At 41.0% G+C, this 25,254-nt stretch overlaps 1 protein-coding gene across 1 annotated transcript in view; it reads right to left on the bottom strand.

Moving 5' to 3' along the window:
- Window positions 1–4,363: 4,363 nt before the first annotated feature.
- WT1 (Wilms tumor 1) overlaps window positions 4,364–25,254 on the bottom strand; it is a gene marked incomplete at its 5' end in the record, with an annotated part of 21,491 nt that continues 600 nt past the window's right edge. The window contains 5 exons of the mRNA XM_009078531.1: window positions 4,364–4,485; window positions 7,822–7,905; window positions 9,740–9,829; window positions 15,362–15,512; window positions 16,871–16,973. Coding sequence (XP_009076779.1) covers window positions 4,364–4,485; window positions 7,822–7,905; window positions 9,740–9,829; window positions 15,362–15,512; window positions 16,871–16,973 — 550 coding nt within the window. The remainder of the gene's footprint in view (window positions 4,486–7,821; window positions 7,906–9,739; window positions 9,830–15,361; window positions 15,513–16,870; window positions 16,974–25,254) is intronic.

Below are 25,254 nucleotides of genomic sequence, written 5' to 3'. Positions count from 1 at the left end.
CTGCTCACACTGCCTTTAATTACTTTTTTTGGTTATTTGGAGGGGAGGGAGGGGAATGTGGATTTTCCCCACACCAGGACAAAAACCCCAACTAAAAATCTGAGAGATTCACCCTGCCTGTACTTGCCCCAGGGGGAAGGTGCAAACAGAGCTTGAGCAGAACTGAGCAGCACAACTTTTTCATGTCCTCTGGCAGCATTCCTCTGCCTGCTGGTGGCTTTTGTGTACCCACCTCATGCCAGGACATGGACCTAGGACCTTCTTGGAGCCCCTTGATCTACTCCAGATATTTTTCTTGGGCTCTTAGACAAGGTGCAGGGAGCAGCTTTTTTATCATATTTGATTTGCTGCCAGGTCACCTTGTGCAACCTGATCTAGTGAGGAGGTGTCCCTGCCCAGGGCAGGGAGGGTTAGGACTAGATGATCTGCAGGGTCCATTCCAACCCTTAAATTCTATGATTCCATGACATAAGCAGGCTGCACATAGCAGGGTTTTCTCAGTGCCTGTCTGAGGAAAAGGAGGAAGAAACACTGGTTTAAGGTACCTACCTGAATCTTCAGGAACTGTTCCCAGTTGCTGTAAGGTTGGTTGTTGGAGCAGTGAAGTGTATCCTACTGACATCCTGAAACAGATAGGCCTGGTTGGAGCAGCTTCTAAAATGGCCTAGCCCCTCATGGAGAGAGAAGAAAAGAGCTACTTCTTTACAAGTCCCTCCCCCTTTCCTTGCCTTAATCATCACCTGTGTGAAGGACAGATTGGTTTCAGCTGGGTCAACTAATTAGAGCCAGAGAGCAGCTTTGTACCTGCTCTTTGGTCAGTACAGTCCATACCCATGAAGATATGCACCAGAAGTAGTGGATCATGTTGTTCCAACCCAGGCTGGTTAGCTCTCCTGTTTTCCTAAAGCAGACAGACACTTTGCTGGATTCACCTACCTTAAAAATATTGGTCCAAGTCAACCCTTGAATCCCAACTGACACCATCACAGAGGGAAGAGATCACATGCCCTTTCCTACCCAACACATATTGCACCTCAGGAAGTCACAGGAAAAATCAGAAAGTGTTATCTATATAATTAACATCCTCTGTTTGGGGAGGCTGTGGAAGCCACAGGACAGGAATAATGTGCCAATTCCACTATGACATTAACCATCGGCCAAAATAACATCAGTCACTATTTTCAGTTTAAGAACAGAGGGCAGAGGCATAAAAGATTTCCTCAATTAATTGTGGGATTGAAAATTTTCCAGAGAGCTAAGGATACTTGTAAGATAGAATAGAGCACAGCCCACTCATCTTTCATATGGAGGTCAAGTTCACAGAAACTCAGCCTGCTGAGCAGTCTCTGCTTGTAGCAAAATGAGGAATTGCATGCTGCAAGAGCCAGTGTCTGGGGGCTGAGAGAGGCATGTAGTAAAACACTCCCATAAAGGTGGCTTACCTTGCTGATAGAATCCTGCAAACAGCGAGATGAAAGGGAGAGACACCAAATGCCTCTCATGATGAGGACTGGAAATAACTAAGAATAACATATTTTAAATCTTGTAAACATTTACCATTGTCCTCACTGTGCTTGGCAGGTTGGGGGGGACTCAAGGATCATCACACAGCAGAGTAGCAGTTAAGTCTTACCCTGAAAAAGTGGCAACAGCAAAAGCAAAATGACAAGCTCTGTCACTCCTCAGCCCACGCTCCGTTGTTTGTAGCCAACTACCATTATTATTTGGCATGTGATTCCCCAAGCAGCAAACCACTGCTGGAGCTATTTACAGGTCACTGCAACTCTGGCCTGCACTGCAAAGGGGTTTTGGTTGTGTTTCACAAAAGACAGTTTTGTTTGTGTTTGACTGAGGCAGGCACAACTGGAGGCTGACCGTTCTTTTTTTGGCTTTTAGTACAAACCTCGTGGCAGCTCTGTATTTTGGGTGCCAACTGAAAACCAGAGGGTTTTTTAGCTGCAGAAGACTTCTGGTGAATCAGAGGACGTTGTTATCGGGACTGAACTTTCCTTTACAGAAAGCAAGAGGAGTTGCTTTATTCTTTAATTCTGCGCAGTTTTACGTACACCGTTCGCTCCAAATATCTGATGTTTGCCACACTTGTTAGGAGTTTCTCCAGAGAGATGCTGTCTTTTGGCAGCTAAAGATAAAGTTGACTGATACAAATGAGTCACAGTACCCCAACAGTAATTAACAGTGATGCAATACCCATGCGAAAAAGAGGACTTGAAGAATTAACTGTTGAGTTTTCTTGACGATGCAGCTGCACTTTAAGAGAGAAAGCTCAACCCATCATAGAACTCCATTGTGTACATTAGAGAAAAAAAGCTTGGCAAGATACATTAAAGATTTTTGCTAAAGAGATACAAATATTTTGCAAGGTCAAAGGGCGCTGAGGCAGGCTGTACTCACTTCCAAAGAAAAGTAGGCAGTATGACAAAGAAACAGTAATATTTTTTTATCTTCATTTTCACACTTCAAAGCTCAACCCATCATAGAACTCCATTGTGTACATTAGAGAAAAAAAGCTTGGCAAGATACATTAAAGATTTTTGCTAAAGAGATACAAATATTTTGCAAGGTCAAAGGGCGCTGAGGCAGGCTGTACTCACTTCCAAAGAAAAGTAGGCAGTATGACAAAGAAACAGTAATATTTTTTTATCTTCATTTTCACACTTCATCATCTAGACTGTCTTTTTTTTTTTTCTGATTTAAGCCACCCCAACTCTAAATTAACTTTTACTTAAAAGTCAGTCTATGACATCCTAATCTAAGAAGTTATCTGTGCTTATAGTTCCAGCCCAGTTCTACAGAAGGCCAGTGCTGCTATTTATAAACAGGGTTTTACTGTCCTGTAAAGTTCTTAGACCAATCTCACGGGCCGAAAGAGAAGGAAAAGTTGGGTGAGAAGACGAATGATTGAAGCAACTGCTTTATAGCACAATATGAAACTTGACACTGTTTGCTGCTGCCAGTATGATTCCCAAGTGAGATGGATAAATTGTGGTCAAGACCTGGACAGGTTAACTAGTGGTCATCAGTGCTGGTGGTACCTTTATATACAAAAAAAAAAAAAAAAAAAGGATACTATTGGACAGGGCATTTGAAATTTAATACCAGACATGAAACAAGACATCTGTTGGACTCTCATTTGTTTCTCTTTGAATGGGCTTTAATTGAAAGCTCAGTGAAAAATGCAGGTTACATTCTTAGTGTTATCAATAGTTTGTAACAGCAACAACATCAGAACAGTGATGCTTCTAATATTTATACACTTTCTAATTGGAGATGTCTAAGAGCAATACATTATCAGATATATATATATATATACACAATTTCAAGCAATTAAAAGTAAATAATAAACCCTCCTCCCAAACCCCTGAAATAATATATTTCCTTACACTAATAATGTCTTTTTCACATATACTTGACAAAGAGTCTTTTTAAGTTACTTATCTTAAGAGTAATCTGTTAATGGAGATCCTGGACCAGCCCCATTAGAAGTTCAGTTTTAAGTTTATACAGCTTGTTAGCCACATAACCAGTGTGGCTTTACATTGTAAACAAATCCCAAATGTCTACAATGATCAGGATTAGTTTTTATAAAGGAGATCATGACAGAATAAATTTAAAACAATACATTAGAAAGAGAGAAAGTGAGAAAGTTCATTGACAAACAAAACAGTTCTGTCAGTATTTCAAAACCAAGTTAACTTAATGGTAAGATTCTCAATTTCTGTACAGAGAGGCTCTGGTTCATCTAGTTGTAGCTGCTCTAGAAAGACATTCTTTAAAAAAAGGTTTGATTTGTGAAATTCAGAAGCAGAGCTTCAAACTTGAAAAGGCTGCCCTTTGGCAGCAAGAGTACAAAGTTTACCAAAAGGATCTCAGGTAACTGTTGTGTCCCATTTTGTGAGGATGGCTATACTAGCATTTGGAAACCTCAGCCTGTTCACAGGTGATGTAAGTGTAGAGCTAACACTCAACAGGAAGGAACACCCTACCCACTGCAGGACTTGAAAAGGTACAACAATCTGTACCCAGAAAAGTTCAAGTGAAAATAACACATGAAAACTGGAGACAGACGTGAAAGCTAAGCACAGTTTATAGCAATCTGGAAAACTGTGGCGATCTTGCTTATTTTTTAACCAAACTACAAATAAACATCTCTTGAACTTATTGACTAGGAACTTGTGTAGGTCCAAATGGAAGAGAAGGCTGAGCAGAATCCTACAGTTTAGTTAACTGGTGCCAAATGGGATGCGAAGACAGCGGCAGCTCTGACAGAGGTGATCGGAGGTGGCTGAGAAAGTTTGCAGTAGCTCATAATGTCCCATCTGCTTTATTCACTTGTTTGAACTGTCTAAAGGGCCAACTGCAGTTTAGTCATGTTCCTCTGGTGCATGTTGTGATGACGAACTAATTCATCAGACCTGGCAAATTTTTTTTGACAGCTGGGCCACCGGCAACTGAAAGGCTTTTCACCTGTTAACAAAACACCCCGTTATTAACTGAGCACTCAGCTCACCTCAGACACTACTTCTTTGCTTTCTGCAGGGCTGTGAGGAGCTGGGCAGAGCCTCTGTCAGGAGGAAAGGCACCCTGGGCTGTCCTGGGAGGGAGTGGGAATACCCCCAGTTCCTGCTCACAGTGCTTTCCTACACCTCCCTCAGCTGATGTCTAACAACAGCCTTCTCAGATGCTGCAGAACACTTTGCAGTGGTTCATTCCTGGAGACAGGCCCTTGCTGACACTGTGTTGCCATGTCTGTGCTACTCTCAGCTCTCCAATGAACTCATTTAAAAGTCACTCTGGCATTCACACAAGCTTCAGTCACACCTCGGGCTGTGGTGCAGATATACTGCTAGTCACTGTGAAAATTGTCAGTGACTATTTAGAGCTTGACTTCCAGTCAAGGAGAGTTTTTTCCAGGTAATTCAATGAGTTTTGGCTGAAGTTCTTTGAAACTGGTGAGTGCGAGTGAAAATGGTAGAAGCAACAGAGTTCAGCATGAAGTCTGCTGAGCCAGACTCAGAGTTTTCCACTACTGGCTAAATAAAGTGGATTCACATCTATGCACATCTATGAGATGGTAAATGCTCAAAATAGTAATATTTTAACATCTCCATGAGCATAATATTCACTGCAAGTGACTCCAAGCAAAGCACATTCAAATTTAACAAGAAATGCCATCACTTTTGAACAGCTTGATCAATTACCTACAGTGTTTTAGTGGAAATTCAGGCTGTGTTTCTGATGCCACAGGAATGCTGGAGGAATGCTTTCATTAGCTCAGAGCAGTGCCTGGTGACTCATGCTTCTTTTTTTCATATTTTTTTCCCTCAAAATAAATGCAATATTTTAAAGGAGGTTCAGCCCTGGGGTTGGGCTCTTCAGAGCTGTCTACACACCTCATACTCTGCAACACACTCAGGACACACTGGGGTGGTACAAGCTCACCCAGACATCTTCTCCTCTTCTTTGCCTCACACTTTGTGCATTTCACAAACAGCCAAATTCAGGCAAAAGGGGATCTGGGAAGAATGTGTATTTCTGTTTGCAATCTCCCATGCAATATATTTTAGGGAGGAGGAGGAGGATGCTTAAAATCTACTTTGTCCACTTAACACATGCTGGCAAAAGCATCAATTCTCTCACATGAGTGCCTAGAACAGTATGGAGCAAAACTGATCTGGTCAGAGCTACTGATAAAAGTCACAGATTGTATAAGGTGATCTTCTTTCATTTCAGCAGCAGTAGCAAAATCATCCTGTGAAGTGATACAAGTTATCTGTTACTGACCAGCTCTTCCCAGAACTACCACGGTAGTGGCAGCACAGTTTTGCTGTTTCACAAGCAATCCTGGTTACTCTCTCCCAAGAGGGGGACAGCAATCTCTACTAGCTCTGTGCTGGGCACAAATTACTTTATACAGCTTGGTATCGTGGGACAGATACCAGAAATCACATTTCCATTGCTGAACATGTATATGGAGGTATGGAGCTTTCCTTTCATTCCTTGCTTTGCTTTCTACAGCAAAGATTGCTGTCACAGTAAAATTGTTTGTGGAGAAAAAAATCTCTGAATTTGCAGCTTAACAGTTTGGTAGTTGACTTCAAATTAGGATGGGATTAGATGGAAGACACCCGTGCTTTGCTTCATCAAGATCTAACATGGAGAAATCCACTTTGTTGCAAAATTCAGGGGGTACAAGAAGGAAAGAGGAATGAAGCTACAGGGCAAGATGGAGATGAAAAATTCCCACCCAGCACTTGTGCTCATTCCCCTCAGGATTTGTGCATTTCACAGTCAGAGGAGCATGACCCCAGCTGGGCTGCACAGCCTGCCCCAGGGGCAGGACACAAGGGGCTGTGCTCGAGGCTCTCAGTGCCCAAGGGAGTCTGTTCTACCACCGAGTGCAGCGTGGGCTTGGCTCACACAGAGCAAGGAGGAACTAGAATGGGGAGATGAGTTTCACTAGGAAAAAAAGACATCAAGTTCTTCACTTTAGCTAACCTGGAGTCATGCAAGTCCTGAGTTGGCAGATCAGTCAGCAATGAAATGTGATGGGGATGCAGTTTATCCCAGCTCGCTAGCGTGTGACAACCACTTTCCATTTTGCCTCTCCCAGAACATTACCTCTTGTGGTTAAGAAAACATCTTTCTTCATGCAAATGCACAGAGACCCAGGCCCTGCAGCCCAGCAGGAGACTAGGGGGGACCCCAGGAACACAGCCATGCCCTTTACCATTTGCAGACTGCAAGTGTAGATATTGGGTGAAGCCTTTACTTGGGCAGAAAATGCCATTGTTCTCAGGTGAATCCTTTCCTTTATTACAATTGCTCTTTTAGTTTTGAAAGTCTGAAATACTGTGTTTTTATGGTCCAGAAGAGAAAAAAGAATTCTTAGCAGGGAGAAAAAGATTTTCAGGCTCCTTGTCCATCTGTACAGAGACTGAATTTAAAAGGTTAACACCAGGATAGAAAAAAACCCACCGTGACATCTAATAACATGCCAAAGTGCTCGGCAAACAATTACTTGGTATAAACACTGCATACATAGTGGGAGGAACAGAAAATGTCACTTCCTAGGAATCATTCTAGAACTTCACACTAAAATACAGAGGTGGCTGCAGTTGCTCCTTAATGGTGTTTACATTTATGTGAGGGCAGAGACTAAAATGGGCTCCTTTTTTCCCCCCCTGTATTTAGATGAAATAGTATGTTTCTACAAAGAAGGCCCTTGAATATTTGAGTAAGCTTTTACTGTGGAGTCTGTCAGTGTGAGTTTGCAAAAGGCACTCCTTTTATCTTCTGGGGAGATTACAGTACAAGCAGCAAGAGGGAGAGCTTTGCCATGCTCTCCTGCATTAGGCTCAACTGACACTTAGGAGACGCATGAGTAGGCATGAATACTTTAGATTACAGACCTTTGGCTGAAGCTAGAATTAAAATTTCTATCTTGTTGGGATTTTTCAGTATAGGCAGTAGATCAACTTGACATTTGTGGGCTGAGACCATGACGTTCATTTCATAATAGCTGACAAAATTTATTTTGCCGAGCTGAAATTTCCTTGAACACGAAGGAAGAAAGCATAGTTTCCAAAATCACCTCAATCCCTTTGTGAAAAGTGACTATCTCACTTGGGCAATACAGTCACGGTGAAAATTCAGCACACTCTGAAATTCTTTCTGCTGTTTGGAATATTTAACTCCTAGCTAAGTGACTTTCTCATCATGAAATTTACAATAGCATTGATTTCAAATTTTAAAAAAATAACAAAATATAAATGTGAAGAAAAGTTTACGCACTTGTTTTACCTGTATGAGTCCTGGTATGAGTTTTCAGGTGATCAGATCTGGAGAACTTTCTCTGACAGGTTTTACACTGGAAGGGCTTCACACCTACAAGAAAAAAAATAAATCTATTCTTATATCTCAACACCTTTTGGAAGGGTGAAGAAATGAGAGATTTTGGAAATTTCAAAAGCTTGGGGTTTTTTTCATCCTAGTTACTGTAACTGCTCCTCCCAGCTCCATGCCCACACATTACAGAAAGTCATTAATTACCAGCCCTTGGTAACCTCAGCTTCCCATGTCTGGGTCGGAAGCACCAAACAGCACCACCATAAACAAACACCCACTTACAGGGCTGGCCCAAGGAGGATCTGCAAGAATTGTTCATCTTGTGGCTTGGCTCTGTTGGCATTGTGTATGAGCAAACACGACATATGGAGAATTGAGGTGCAGAAGTCTATTTTTATGTGCTCCCAATAGGTTTAACTTCCTCCACACTTCTACTTTACATAGGACACATAACTCTTGGGCACTGCTTAACAGAGGTGGTTCTAGCATGCAGTTGCTAAAGATTTCTCATCCCAACAGAGTACTTTTACCACCAGCTTTCAGAGGTACTTCCTACATCTCTCATTAACCCTGTTTAAGCGAGACAGAACATCTTTTGTAGGCAGAAATCCATCAGTGTAGAACTACTTCTCCCTGAAGAACAGTGAGCAAGCCCTTTCTCATGTTCCACACAGTGCCCTCATGGTTCCACCCTGACCTGGGAGGCTGGAGACATCACCATCTCCTCTTCTGTGACTTTAAGAAGAGCAGCTGAATCCTCTGTCAAGGTAACCTAGATAAGACCTCTAAGAACTCCTGAAACACTGAAATAGGCTGTCTCAAAGGTTTCCAGAAAATGGTGTATGTGCAAAAAAGAACGCACGGAATTTAGACTGAACTCACAAGTAGTTTTGGCTGTCTTGGAATATTTCACCCAGTAAATGATTCACTGAGAAAGAAACAAGTCTCATCAGGATTCAGACCCATTCATACCTAGATAAGACCTCTAAGAACTCCTGAAACACTGAAATAGGCTGTCTCAAAGGTTTCCAGAAAATGGTGTATGTGCAAAAAAGAACGCACGGAATTTAGACTGAACTCACAAGTAGTTTTGGCTGTCTTGGAATATTTCACCCAGTAAATGATTCACTGAGAAAGAAACAAGTCTCATCAGGATTCAGACCCATTCATGACTGCTGCCTGAGAAAGAAACAAGTCTCATCAGGATCCAGACCCATGCACGACTGCTGCTGCCTTCTCTGCTGCATGTGAACTGCCATACACTTTCCAGACTATTATTGCAGCCCAACCAGACAGGTCTTTGATGTTTCTCTCCTTGCTGCTCCTAGAATCCTTCTTTAGTTGGCAGAATTTAAGAAAGGCTTAAATCTAAGCTTAAGTGGTTTGCTGAATTAGGACCTTAAGCAATATAGCAGTTGTGGCCTTTGCTTCTCCACTTCTGCTTTCCATATATGATCAATTCCTTTTAGGTTATGCACATTCATCTATCAGCATGGTCAACCTCAACCTACCAACAGGAATGTTTTTCAGGATACATATTGGCAACTTCTTCTTGCAGAGCTGTTTAGTTTTTTTAAAAAAAATATATTCCCTGTGTTGGACATACAGTATAGAGCAAACAGGTTTGTTAGAAAGCTGTTTCAAAAAGGTGGTGCCAGGATATAAGTCACCCATACAATTACAATACTGCTGAAATGCCAATGAAAAAAAACACCTCAGCCCTGTCCTAAAACTAACTTCAAGAATTTGGCACTATAAGTGTTGTGTATGAGCTGAGAACATCAGAAAAACAGAGGTTCAGTAATGTACTTTGGGGATCACAATTCCTATGAAAAGATAAACTCCAATTAGAAGGGAAGTCTTGCCAACAAACCTGTGTGTCGTCTTTGGTGCCGTTTGAGTTGGTCTGAACGAGAAAATCTTCGTTCACAGTCCTTAAAATCACACTGATAAGGTTTTTCACCTGTAAAGAAAAAAAACAGTTTATCAAAAAATGTGGTTAAATGAGGGATCATTTTAACTAGAACCAGAAGATGAAACATATTACTCTGAAAGACTTTGGTCTCAAAGAGTCTAGTGGTACAGCACAACCCATTTGCTATAAAACCTTACAGCTCTCTCTGAAAGGTTGGTGTGATTTCACTGCATTCACACTGATACTGAACCTGCTCATTCTGAGAAAATAGTCTATTATGTTAAAGGCAAAAAAATTTCCATGTTGCATGAATTTTTATTTTTTCTGCTGGAAAAGAACAGGAATCTCTTGGTTTATATTTCTTTCAAAACCACATTAAACCCATTCCAGCAGCTTCAGTAAAGCATAATTTGTACAAAGGAACAACTTAGAGTTTGCTCTAAATTGGATTTAAAGCAAAAGCTAAACCAATTACATCCACATAGGTGGTAATTTTAACCACACTAAATTAACTAAAAGAAACTGAGCAAATTTCAACGGTAGAAAAATACATATTCTTCTCCAAAACACAAATCAGGTTTCTTCCATAAAGTGCCATTAGAATTTCTCACATAGTGCACAGCTCCCACAGGCAAGGCTAGGAATTACCACAAAGCCTCATATGAGTGGAAACTCTTCCCCTTCTGCCACATAATTCAGCAGAGATCCTCAGTGTGGGTTTTCTCTGGGATGAAAACTGAGATTCTGACTTTTTTAGCAGCTTAGATTCCTTCAAGCTAGTGTCTCAAACCAGCATAGATTTCAATGCCAAGGACTTCACCAACCACAGGAACATGCAAAAGGAAATGCAGCAACCAAGGAGTTTGAGGAAAGAGGGAAACACTTGTGACATGCAGCGTAGCACAGAGTTGGTGAAATTTGGCCAGCGCAAACCAAAACAATCTGGATGCTCTTAAGGAGGAGCTGTATGATCTTTCAGATCTGATTCACATCTAGACTCAGGTTATTGCACCATGCTGGAATCCTGCCAAAGCCTTGGATATAATGACTTGTATTCCCATTGAAGTCTGGTTACAGTGCCACAGCCCCTTGCAGAGACCTCAGCACAAACAGTGAGGAACCTCTCCCAGTGCAAAGCTGGGAGGATCCTGAGCTTTATCTGGAAGGTACACATGAGAGCAGCTGAGACCTGCTTTGTCTACTGTGGGAAGCTGAGATATAAACCAAAGGTCCAGTAGGAAAGACCTACAGAAAAACTATGAGCTGAAGTGAGCAGTGGGTTTAATCTCTCTCTGTATCACTACTTTAAACACTTATCACTTTGATAAATCTTCATTGCAAGTGTCTGCATTTCTGAGTCTACTATGATGTGTCCTGGTTGCACTGGGATTCTGAGATAGCAAAGCAAACTACTCTAGTTTACAGCAGAAACCTTCTGACCCAGGTGACCCAGAACAAGCAGAATACTAAGGAAAGAATTCCAAATTCATACCAGCACAGCTAAAATCAAAATTCTACAAATGCAACTACATCTGCAAGAGCAACCTAACTTCCTGTGACAGCCACCCAAAGGAGTTTACTGATTCTCAAACCTAGGTGTGGACAATTTCTATGTCTGCTCTGCTTAATTTATTAGCATAAGAGATTAAAGTTGCCACAGGTGTTTGAAATAGTTCCATACACTTTGACCGCAAGGACTCCCTGGGGGGTGGCTGCTTTTCAGAAACCACTTACTTCCAAGGAATTCAGCCCCTTGGCAGATTTAAGAGGGGGAATGTCAGCAGAACAGAATGCAGTGACAGGATGATTGTCTGCTAATTGCAGTATAAACGCAAAAGATGCTTAAGGAGGTATTTGAATAAAGCAGCATAGGGGTCTGATGGCACATGAAAGTACTTTGAATACTTTGAAAAATAATCTTGATTCAGTTAAAGACAAGTTTAACCAATGCATATATTAAAGGAATCAATCCAAAATGTTTACATTGGGGATATCATAGAATCATAGAATCAGCCTGGTTGGAAAAGACCTCCAAGATCATCAACTCCAACCCTACTGTAGTTACCAGACCATGGCACTAAGTGCCACATCCAGTCTCATCCTGAAAACCTCCAGGGATGGTGAATCCACCACCTCCCTGGGCAGCACATTCCAATGCCTGAGCACTCTCTCCATAAAAACTTTCTTCCTAATACCTAACCTTGGCAGAGCTTGAGTGATGACACTGCACAGAAAACAATCAAATAAACAAAAAGAGGCACAGTATTGGGAGAGAAAACCTCATTTCCCTTTCTTCCTACATTTTCCACATCAGCTAGTGCCAAGCAAAATGCCTGCCAAAGCTGACTGCCACGTGCCTCTTAGCTCCCAGAAGTTCCATCAGAACAGGACAACAGATTAGAAGGAGTCTGTTAGTACCTCATTAAATTCCTGTCCCGAGAGGGGTTAGAGCAGTGTCTAGTTTCCCCAGGCCTATTAAAGCCTCTCCAGTAAGGGGCTAAACTCTCTTTATGTGTGCAAATATCCCATAATGCTGTCACCTTCTTATGTGACCACGGACAATTTCCAAACAAAACAGGAGATGCAGATGAAGCCTCACCCGCCCTTCCACCTGCAGCCTGAGGGTTTGTATGATTGCTTACACTGCTGAAAGAAAGGCTAAACACAGTGCACAGTGAAAGAGTACAGATGAGAGAGGACAGAGGGAATGGCAGTGCTTTAATATTTAGGAAAAATAAAGTTCAACAACTGCAGAACAGATGTGAATCAGCCTTTGCACATATCGCAGCAAATGCTTCTAACACAATGTACCACTTTGCTCAAAAATAGAGAACTTAAACTAGGGCAAGTGTGCAGGTTTTCTCTGGAGCAAATTCATTTGCTCAGATGCATGGGAACAGAGAAAAATCCTACTGCTGTAGCAATTGCACCAAATATTCTTAGCCATGGCACTCAATTAAAGAATGCTGATGTTTCCACCATAAATGAAATTTATGGAGGTCTAGACATTGATTTGTTTCTGCAAGGAAGTGTCTGAAGTCTGCCACAGAATGGCAACTCACATTATTTGCTGTACTGTTGGAAAGTGAGATGTATTTTTGCATTTCCTTTCAGAGGCCTATCTGCTGCAGCAAAATACACCAAGATAAGAAAAAAACTTTTTTGGCCGTACATGTTTCAATAAAGGCATTGTCAAGAAGGGATAAGCAATCTTGGAAGGTACAAAATGTTAATATATTTTCAGCTAAGGCTATTTGAAACATTGGTGAAAACCGATTGCAGAATCCAATTTTGTATTTCAGGGCCTTGTTTGGTTTTGCAGTCAATCTGATGAGTCAGTCCTTTGTATGTATCTATTATAGATAGGTGGAAAAGCTTCAAACCCATGAGTGGAACCAGAATCACATTACAGGAGGACTAGAAGAATTTTATATTGGCTGTAGAGAGTTCTACCAAAGACAACCAAATTATCCTCCACTTCAGCTGACATTTGACAGCTCTCTCCTGCCTTTAGACTGTCTTGTCAGGATTTCTCCACTTCAAAACATTGAAGCAGAAGAGGAAGACACACATCCCTTTGTTTATTGAGAATATTATGTGCTATGTTTTCCAGCTGCTTTCTGTCTAATATACTAATTCCAACAAGCCTAATTTATGTACCTAGCAGAGAACTCTAGAATGACAGAATCTCCACACATCAAGCAGCCAAGAAAATATGTTAACTTGGAAGTGTTTTTGGACTAGCCACTCCAGATGCTCCTATACACTCCAAAAACCTAGAACTAACCACAGAAGGAGACAAGAAATGAAGAGCATCATACTCTAAGCCTCTACAGCAGTTGAGAATTTGGTAAGTAAAAGTCCTAAATCATCATAATAGGAAATGTCTAGTACCCCTACAACAGGCTGAGGATGAAATCCTGCCAGCTGATAATGGGGAAAACTCCCTCCCATACTCTTATGGAAAGTAACTTGCAAAGATTCAAGAAAAAATAAATTTTGTGGTCAACACACCAAAATGTGTGGACAGAAAGGTCTGGGCCTATCTGTACAGAAAAAAAAGGGGAAAAAAAAGTTCTTCCTCTACCTTGTTCCACTACAGCATAAACCAAAGGAGGGGCATGTGTGACCTCAAAGCCAACGGGAGAAGCCTCTCTAGGGGGTATAGTCCTATCCCCTATGTCTTTTGGGGCTTCTGTGACTCTGCAAGCCTAGATGATACGTGGTATGATTCTGAAAATCTTTTCCAGCCAAGGAAAAAAAAAAAGTAAGCTGAAGTCCTTGTGATTCATCCAGAAATAACATTGTGAAAGCCAAACAACTAAATGGAATAAAACACAGGACCAGAACAAACAGATAATGACTGCTAAAATACAAAGTAAATCAATCTAGGAATGAAAGAAATAGTGATTATGACAAAAAATCAGAACTGGAGAAAAATACTGAAAAATACTGGAGATCCAAAAGATCTCCAATTTTTCTTGTTTCTAATTTATGAACAGAAAATAGAACAGCATTTCTGTAGACCTCCATCTCTAAAGATGAAATTCCACTTACAGCCTAAAGTATCTTGAGCCTGAAGAGGGGCTAGCACAATATTTTGTGACTTGCACATTCAGAAGTTAGAAATGCTTTGTGTTCACTTCTCACCTCTAAGTACTTTACACAGTCAATTAACTACATGGTCTCCAAAAGGAAAAGTTTGCAACTCTCTTTTATGAAATTTAGACAATCTGCTAGGTCACTGCAGCATGGACTGCCTTCCTGTTCTCTTTCAGCCCTTTGACCCGTCGTATCAATGGCTAACTGAACATCCCTAAATACAGATTTTATCCATGGATTTCTGATTAGCACAGAGAGAACTGCCTAAATAAAAATATGACAGGCAGTAAAAAAAAAAAAAAAAAAGCATAAGGAGCATATCTAAAGACATATCATAATTTTACATGTTCAAGAGTATAAATCTCCCAATAGGGGAAATAACTCTGTTTACTCTTTGGCAAGATGCAGCAGAACACTTGATTTCCACATTTTGATATGTAACTTTTATTGCCTGAGCTCAGAGAGAATCCAGACCTTATCCTCCAAATGACTGGCTTCAGGCACAATTCCTCATGGAAAGATCCCATTGCAAAGAACCTATTTGCCAGTCTCTGCCTCCACCCCCAACCAGGAAAGGAGAACAAGAGGATGCTAAATGCTTAGGTTCCTCTTGCAGAGGAAACTTCTCAATAGTTAACATTAGATTTGGAGAAAGATTCAGTGCTCCCAAATGAGGGGGGGAAAGAAGACAAAATAATTAAATTGGAAAATTACTCAGCCCTGAATGATGCCCTGTAACAGTAAGAGAGGTTATCTCCTTGCTGGCAGTGCTGCTCTGTGTCTTTCTTCACCAGACTCAGACAACCTTCTGCATCCAAAAGAGGGTTTGGATGTAGATGACATAGCACAAACACACTCATTGGGAGATGCTCGCGGTCCCTGACCCGGCACATCACTTCCCACACCTTACCACCCTATTTAAAACCACCCTGCCCACTTTGCTGTGCTGTGACCTACCCCAGCCCACTGGGTGCTCACCAGTGTGCTTTCTGCTGTGCATCTGCAAGTGGGACAGCTTGAAGTATCTCTTGTTGCAGCCCGGGTAGGCACACATGAAGGGACGTTTCTCGTTCGTCTCACTCGCCGACCGGACGATGGTTGGAGCGACTCCTGGAACCCGTCGGACATCCTGCAATGACAGAGACCTGCTGAGGAAATGTCTATGTCCTCCAGCTTTTCCTTGACATATTCAAAGACAAACAACCAGAGGCACTTCCACAGGACAAAGATATCCTGAAATACATCACACTGTAAACAGGCAACTTTATTTGAGTCTACATTATGCCCTGAAACCTTAGTAATCCTTCATCTGTTCCTTGTAGAGTATAAAAGCTACTTGAAGGTGAAATACAGCAAATTCTACTTATTGAATTCTCTCACCAGTGTTTATAGTTAAGATTAAATGGCCCATACTCTGATTTTATGTATAACCACACGATCCTGGCAGAACTCTCATTGGCATATGAAATAGTTTGAAGCTTATAGCAGTGTAAGATACAAGAGAATGAGCCAGAGTAGTATTATCCTCTTGATTTTAAATACTTCTATGGAGTGAAAGGACCAGGAAATGAATGTCTTGGATTGATACAACCTGATTAAAAACAAAACAAAAACAACTGTCTAGGTGGAGCTGGTGAATAGTTCAGCTTTAATGCATTTTGGCCACTGTCACAATGTTCCATCTAAGATGATCTCCTCCTTCTGGGATAATTAACCTCCTTAAACAATGTCAACCACTTACTTCTATTCCCTCAACAAAAGCTGGCTAAGGAGCCTATTTCAGAGAGCTTACCACTGAATAATGACTTGCTAAACTATACAGCAAAGGGAAAGGAGAAAAGATGCTATCTGAAAATACTGATGTATGTTGACAACACAGAGCAACACAGAAGAGACAGATATGATGACTTTGCCATCAGTTTTAAGAATATCTGTCTTTTACAGTGGCATTTATTAACGATACAACTGTCTCAGAAAGGCAGGAAATTAACTCCCATGAATGGCAAGTTCCTTCCAAATGTTCACTAATTACTTAGTCATTAGGAAACAATCACTTGTTTTATTTTAAGGAAATATGTTTGAATTGCTAAAAGTTTCAGAAACACAGAAAAGCAAAATGTCACCTAACACTTTGATATCTACAGTTATCAGCCATAGTCCATTGTAACCACAGAACTTCACATGGCCAGAGGGACTGGAGCTAAAGTTGGAAACTGGATCATCCTGAGATGCTGGTAAGGAATATTGTCTTGCAGACATATTTTAGAAGAAGAAATAAGCAATTTTACATGACTGTGTCAGAAAGAAATCTTAACATTGTACTTCAATGGCTTCAGTGATGTCAGGACACTTATGTGAAGCATTTCTTGATAACACAGGGAAACCACAAATCAAGGATGGGTTTATAAATACCAGTGAAATAGTAAATGAATGCTACAAACAGGCACCAGATTTACCTCCCTCTGAAGAATGCCCTACTATACTCACTTGTATGCCTCGAAAAACTCCATGGGTGTGTATTCTGTACTGGGCCCCACAGCTGTATAACATGGGAGTGCTGTGGTTCTCATTTTCATATCCTGTTGTATGGCTGCAAATAGAGAGGGGAACAATGGAAAAATCAAATATTTTTCAGTGCTCAGCTCTGTGTGAGAGGTTTCATTTCTTAAGTCACCGATAACATATGCAGAGTTGGCTTTTATAGCCAGGATATCCAAGTTCAAAAGAAAATTCACCAAAGGAAGCTGCTCTGCCTTTTATATGGACCTACTCCTGCTGGCACAAGGCACTGACTATACACATACACCTAGTAGTATCCATTTAGACAGTCCAGTAAAAAAAAAAAAAATTCATGATTTGAACTCTGATGTATTTCCACAAAGATTTTAGGTAAGAGGGAAAAATTCATATAGCAGCATAACAGTGTCATGTGCACATGCACACATTATTTATCAGTTAAATGTGGGGCTGGCTATTGCTAATATCTTTTGGAATGAGCAAAATGCCTCAAGTTTCACATTAAGTGCAGTGGATTTTTGTCAGCACCTCATGACTCAGATATTACCAGATACTACCAAGAAAGTGATGACATTTATAAGAATAGCAGTCATGTACTCATAAACAGAGATTACAAATCAGTGTCTAAACTATTTATTCCACATATCAACTTGCAGGATGGGCTACAAATTAACCCCTTATAAAAAAAAGTAAATAAAAAACCAAAATCAGCCTATCCCTACGAGGTATAAATTTTCACGATTCCTCAGGCAGCACGTTACACATTTGTACATTTTGTTGTGTTTTGAGGGTGTCACAGCCATATGTTTTATCTAATTATATTCTCCAAAATCCTATGTTTGCCTGTCCAGAATGTTGGAACACTGCTGTGTTTCCTGTTTGCAGCCTTCTTAATGTCAAAATTATATAGATCCATTTTAGGTTTTACTTTTGAATGAGTATTTTACATTCATGTGTACTTTATCCCATGCAGAAATACAGACTGGCAATGGTAAGAGTTCATGTTTCACACAACACTGGAAATCAGAAAGCCCAGAACAAAGCCCAAAGGCACACAGATAGGGACAAAGATGGATACGTAGGATGTTATCCCAGTCTTTGCCAAATGCTTGCAATAGCAATTTGAAAGGGTCCCTGAGGCCCAGACTCTCCTCTCACTGGTCCTTCCTTTCTCTTCACTCAAAGTTCATGTGCAGAGTAGAATTACAAGGAAGTTTTAAACCTCTTAAGTGATTTGCAGAGCAGGCAGTGGAACTGGAATGTGGGACATGTCTAAAGGGTTTGTGAACCTTGCTGAAGAGGAGAGCAGCAGTGGTGGGGAGCAGCTCTCACTGCAGGGAGTGAGGTGCACCCATCACTGGTCCCCAGAGAGACTCAGGCTGTCACCTGGCACAGGTACACTTTGAGGTCAATTCCTTTGCTGCTTTACAGTACTGGTTTCAAATCCTGGCTCCACCTGACTGTTCAAATCAAAGGCTACACCTTTTGGGAAATATGCACTGTTTCTTTCAATGTTAAGTAGCAAAACATGATCATAATGAAGTAAGAAATACAGTCGTGGCAGGAAAGTATCTCTGATCTGTGGTAGTATCTGTAATAACAGATAAAGAAGATACCATTATCTAATTTAAATGGATTAAACTCTTCAGTGGATATATCCCATATCCAAATAAATAGGGTCTCCTCTCTGCCCAGGGCCCAGATGTGTCCTTTTGCTCCCTAATACAAGTAACAAATTACCATTTACTATTACCATTTGACCAGTTCAAGTTCCCCACCAGCATCAAATTTTCTTCTCTGTTTAAAGGCATCATGTCTACATGTTAAAAAAAAAGGGGTGGGGGCTTTGAAATCACCCAACCCATGTTGATACTCATGTTGATACTCATGTTGATCACCACTTACAGTGCATTTTAAAACAGACATTAGATGAGAACTACCACTGCTAAGGAGGAGGTTCTGCAGTTGAAGCTATTGCTGATCTGTAACACAGTAGTAAATCAAATATGAAGTTCAGCATTGGTCACCCTGAGTCACCTTGTAACCTCCTGTTCACGCCTGTCCCAACAACCTTCAGCTCTACAATAAACAACAGACACAAAGGCAGATAAGAAAAATTCCCAGGACAGAAACTTTAGAAGAAGAAGCAGGAACATGCAGTAAAAGCTTACACCATAAAACACAGCCTCACTTTCCCTCCAAATTCTCATGGTTTTCATCTTTCAGTGATAACCTTTTCTGTAAAGACCAGTTAGTTCTGAAATAATTCTTCTGAGGAACAGAAAGCAGAGCAAAGACCCTGTCTGTGCCCTAAGGAATGGCTCTATGAATGAGAGGTATTCTCCAGATGATCTCCATCTCAATTTTTATTGCAGAGTTGGGAAGTTTCCTCAACATTCATATTTCCTCTCATTATTTCTAGTTGTGCTTCACTAAAACTGTACATACAACTGCAAAGCCTTGAAGATTAAAACCTGTTTTCTGAGCCTCTTGACCCATAATATACTAAGTCCTTAACCAGCTCCCTAGGAGAGACACTTTAATAATCAGGAGCCCTAGTTCCCATTTTACATTGGGCACATTTCCATCAGCATTGGCTGGTACTCAGAGTGGCCATATGGATGATGACAGCAAAATGGATCACGAGAGATTTCCTAGTTAAAATACTATTTATTCATTATGAAGCACCATGGAATCATCTGACCTTTGGGGACATAGACATTTACAGGTGGATATTCTTTCCAGTCAGTGGGAAACTGGAATACTGAAGGAGGAGTTTCCACAAACCATTCCTACACTGCTCTCCTGAACTTCAGCCTTCCCTCTGCACTGATAGTAACCTCATTGTGAGATACAACTCTCTGTCTTCCAGCCCCTTTCCTCCATGTATGGATGCCACAAAAGGCACAGCACAGTTGGCCCAGTTGGCTTGTTTCATATGGCTGCAATTTATATACTGCAATGAAAGCAATGACAGGAGAGCTGATATAAATCTAAATGCATTATTAAACTCAAACACCTGCTTTATTGCAGATAATGAGCAGATGCAATGCCACGTGCACAAGCAATACAATTAAGTGATGAATTTATACCTGCAGTACATTAACTAAATGGAAATCTCCAGAGGGCAGAACATGCCTTAACTTTCATCTTTTCTAGTCAGGCACTCTGTGTTTAACTAGGCAAAGACACAATGCCTTACACACTTGGGGCACCAAATCTAGACTGTGTCTTCTCCTGCTCCAAGGGCTGAGCAGCCCCAGGAGAAATCCAGCTGAAGCCAGGGTGAGAATCAAGGAGATAACAGTAGTGATCCCTCCACAAGTCCTAAAAGGACTCAAAACAAAGCAAGGCCAGATGCAGCCAAACTGACCTGCCACGATCCAACAGAAATTTTTGTTCAAGCAAAGACAGAAGGATTTGGGCTCACAGTCTAGTTCTGCCTTTACTGGTAAATATACAACTCCCTTTAAGTTCAATGGCAACTGCACAAAGGCAGAACTGGACTATAAATACCTAGAAATTAGGTTAGTTGATGGAAAAGAAAGGACTGAGGATATTTTGTTCTCTGGATCTAGGCAGCCAGAAACAGACCTGGAAACACAGCCATAAACTGTAACTCTAGATAACTGGGAAACAAAGAGTGATCCTTAGGCACCACGGGATGCTAGGGAAGCACTCTGTGCTGTGGAGTATTTAGAAGCACTTGCATTTACCATTAGCCCAGCAAATCCTTCACACTCGGAGAGTAGCTCTTTTAAAATGATTAATCTGAAAGTTGTACAGATTGTACAAAGATTAATAAAAATGAAGGTTTTACAGATGAGAATGTGTGATGAAAAACAGAGCAGCTTTGGAGAGTTGTATCAATCTAAGTGGTTATAAAAAAAACTCATAAAAGATGACATTCTAATCTGAATATTTTAAAAAATAATCAAGCTGCAATTTCTCTCTCACACCGTTTTTACTTTGTTAAACTGAAATTGCCTGTCTAATGTATAAAGCAGTTACAACTTAATCTGAAGGGCTAAGCTTTTTATTATTATTATTTCATAAACCAAAAAAGGGAAGCTCTAGGGCACATTGAGGAGAGTCAGAAAATTTCAGATGAAATGTGAATACACATTGATTCATGAGATTCAGACTTGGAAGAATAAAAAAAGCCAGAAAGAAAGATTACATAAAACAGGCACCACATTAAGTCTCGATTTAATTGTGTTTCAATGCAGGAACAGGAATTTTAGGGTTTAGAAACAGAGCCAAAAATGAGGCAAAGTGAGGGTGTGGGCTAGTCCCGTTGATAACAGAACATAAAGGAAGAGAAGTAGAGTTAATTCCCTCTGCTAAAATATTTACCATCTTAGCACCCTGGGAAAAATATGTATGGAGACAGCAAAAAAAAAAGATTCTGATTAGTTATAAAGAAGATCCTGTTTCTGCCTGGTTTTTGTCTAATACTATTATGGAGGGTGGAGCACTAAGCTGCATTTTTATCTGCCCTTTCCAAGGCAAAGGAATATTAAAAAATGTGATTTCACAGATTAGAGCCCTTCTGCCATCTTCAATGAGAGAACCAGCTGGCTGATGAAAGGCTCTGGATCTTCAGGGGACCCTAGTCTCTCTGACTTCAGTAACCTTTCTTTGGTTTGTGTTTTTTCACTATTGACCTGAGTGGAATTAGGATTTCACCCAACACTTCCCTTCAAAATCAGACCCTTGGCTACCAGTGGGAAAGGACAAATTCAGTGTTAGAGACAGTAGGTTGTTGTCCATTTCCAGTTCATCCTGATTGCAGAATTGAGCCCAAGGAGGAAGTTTTGCACCTCCAAATCTTACTAATAATACCAGCAAAGCTAAACAGAAACCCTTTAGAATTCATTCCTAAACAATAGAAGTTTTCACTGTCTTGTTTTAGATGCAGTTTTAATAGTGTTCTACAGAGATCATACCTGATATTCCTTCCAGTGAGCTTGAGAAAACAGCAAGAAATACCAATTTCCATGGAACATGCTGAGTGTTTAACACCCAACCAAAAGAGAAAAAACAAATTTTGCATAGTTTTATACCTGATTTCAGATGACTGTTGGAAATATGGGTCAAAACCTTTTACTCAAGCTGCTGAATTATGTTAAGCCCTGCAGTTGGGTGTGTAGCTACACTACTTGCCTATCATGCTACATCATTTCCTGCTTGGTAACAGTTATATCCATGTCACTTCTATACATACCTCATCAAAATATCAAGGAGGGTTTATAGGCATGAGCCCTACCTCTACAGCCACTATGGAGGAAAGCAGTGTTTTCCATATCAGACAAATAAAAAAGCAACACAAAGATATTAAGGGCAGAAACCAAAGGGAACGGTGTCAGATAATGTGGAACATGCATTTTGAGATGTCTGGGACCTGAGATCTCAAGGTAATAAGCAAATGACCCACTGACTTTTCTGCAACAGTATAAATGCAATCGCAGCTGCTCCAAACAAAATACCATGAACAAATCATCAGCAAACAGCCTGAGGAGATAAAATCCAGTCCCATAGTCATATTCACTGCCTTAACACTAAAGCTTTCCTTTCAGATTCTTGAAGCTGACAGTCTGTGTGACAGCTCTTGCAGACAACAAGCCCTTCCTCTTGTCTACCCAAACTTCAGAAGGTGACACACAGGTCCCTGGACAAACCAGCAACACAACCAACACACTAGTTCACAAGGCACTGCTCTTCCCTCACATGAGTTGGAAGAACAACTTGAGTTGAATCAGTGCTCAATCAAGTTGGCACTCAGAACCAAAGTGAAACTCTAAATGTAGATTCAAGTCACTTGGACTGTATGGTCGCAGCAGTGAGTTGTCTTCTTCTCCAGGGACAACTTGCAGAGAGAAGGTCAGCTTGGGCTGTCAGACATCCTTTTGGTTTGCCAGCAAGGGGAAACATCTAGAACTCATGGCTGCAGCCTTTACTATCAGCTTTTCTATCTGCTACTCCAGACCTTTCACTGCCCACCTCTGTTGTCACAGGCCGTGCCTTCCACAGATTCCTAATGCTTACACCTACCAAAAGTACTCAAAGACTGAAATCCACCAAGACAAAGAAACTTCGTGCCCTTAATTCCAATGCTCAACATCCATGGGAGAAAAAAACATTCAGGAAAAAGTCTTGTATGGCCTTCAAGCCATAGGCTGAAGCAAGCTCTGAGCAAACGAAATCATTTGATAGTTTAGATGCCAAGATCTTGCTTCTGATCACACACATATCCATAAGCTTGCAATTCAATGGGAATGAGTTTCACAGTGACTGAAAAGGACACAGCTTTGGCCACCTGACAGCATTCCTTGCCCAATTTCCAGCTTTTAATCTGGAGTGAGGAGATTCTGGAGCTGATCACTCAAATACTGGCAAGAATGTAAAGAGCTAAAACCAGACTGCTCTCAGATAAACTGCTAGATAACGTCAGCATGGAAACTGCTAACTAACTCTGTGTGAAATGCACTGCAACTGCTTCATTTCAGTGTGTTAAACTTATGCTGAACATAAACCCAGAAAGCAAGCTACTGGCCTGGTCTGCTGTCAAGTATAAAGTGTATGACCCATAAGTTTTACATAACTGTAGACTTCTCAATTTGCAGAACTTACTGGTAACGTTTTCTTCCTTCTTATAATGTGCAAAAGTCTTACTGAAGCCAGGAAGAAGTGCTGGGGAGAACTGAAAGCAAGGAGCTAAACAGGGACTGTCATCGTTGGACAGACTCTAGAAGCTCCATATTTCAACAGAAAGATTGATTCCAAAATTCTTAAATTACAACTACAAGATTGAGAAAAGCATCTGAAATACTAAACGCCTGGGAATCACTTATGAACAGTTCATATATTTTAAAGATGTAAATCTTGAGAAGAATACCTTATGTTCATGGCAACTGAGATTGGAGGTACTGTGTATTGTAACTCTCAGCCAGAAAAGACAGATAACTATTTTGGCTCATATTACCAGTGATGAGGCTATGTCTAGCACTGATTTTCCACAGATTCTACAATCTTGGCCTATACCAAAACTTCCAGCTTTGTTTTACCATAGATCATTCATCTTGATTTTTTCCCCCTCTTTTCATGCATCCTAGGTCACATACTTTACACTGCTAACAGTCTGACTCCTGGACAAGTAAGAAGCCATTCATTTTGTTCAGTACTCCTTTAATATTTCTATTGTGACTTTTTTTTTTTCACTCAGTTCCCCAAAGAATAACCTCTTCCTTGCTTTAATAACTTGGACCTCAGTCAAGGTTGATGTGTTTCTCCATTTTGCAGGATATTTTCTTCAGAAGAGACAAAACAGTGTCTAATATTGCAATGACTGAACTTTAAAGGGTACAGTTTAAAGAGGAAATCAAAAACACTTATAAAAAAAAGTAGGAAATAACCTTTAAAAAGAGAGGAGCAGCAGCAAAGACAGGGAACTCTACACAACTGTAGAATTTTTGGATCTTCTCTAACCACAAGAGAGCTCCTTGACAGATCTCTTCAGGCTCAATTCTCTCGTTCACTTCAATACAGATAGTTTACTATGCTACTATCTTCTCCCTCTAACCTTCAAACACTATTTGTGAATGAGCTAGAAGAACACCCATAATATTTTTCCCTTTATCATGCTACAGCACTGTACACAAAGTCCATCTTGAACAAGATTTTCACACCTATGGACAACTACATGAAAGCACAGGTCTATGCAGGCTTTGCTTGGCCTCTCCTGTCGTTCACTTGAGACTGCACAACACTTAGACACGGAGAACATCTCAAAGTTGGCAACACCTCCCTTTGGCAGGGGAGTGTTCAGAGCCAATTATCTACTCCTAGCAGAGCAGGTTGATCTTGGCCAAGATCAAAACATGGTTCTTTCACTCATGGTAGTGATTGCAGGTGAAAGCAGAGCAGGTCATCCTTGGCCAAGATCAAAACACGACTCTTTCACTCACGGTAGTGATTGCAGGTGAAAGCAGAGCAGGTCATCCTTGGCCAAGATCAAAACACGACTCTTTCACTCACGGTAGTGATTGCAGGTGAATGCAGGTTAAATGATATCAGGCCATCCTTGGCCAAGATCAAAACACGGCTCTTTCACTCACGGTAGTGATTGCAGGTGAAAGCAGAGCAGGTCATCCTTGGCCAAGATCAAAACAAGACTCTTTTGCTAATAGTAGCAATAGCAGCAGGTGGAACAAGGTGGGGATGCAGCAGTGCCCCATCCTCACGGGTCTGGATGCCAGCTCCCGGCCCCGGGGTGTGATCGAGGCTCACCAGCCCTGGCAGGACCAGCAGAGGCAGAAGGCACAGGCTGCCCAGAGCCGCAGCACCGGAGCACT

The sequence above is a fragment of the Acanthisitta chloris genome, unplaced genomic scaffold, assembly GCF_000695815.1.
Source record: "Acanthisitta chloris isolate BGI_N310 unplaced genomic scaffold, ASM69581v1 scaffold25857, whole genome shotgun sequence".
NCBI lineage: Eukaryota > Metazoa > Chordata > Aves > Passeriformes > Acanthisittidae > Acanthisitta > Acanthisitta chloris.
Note: the sequence above shows the minus strand (reverse complement) of the source record. Positions and strands in the feature narration are given on the sequence as shown.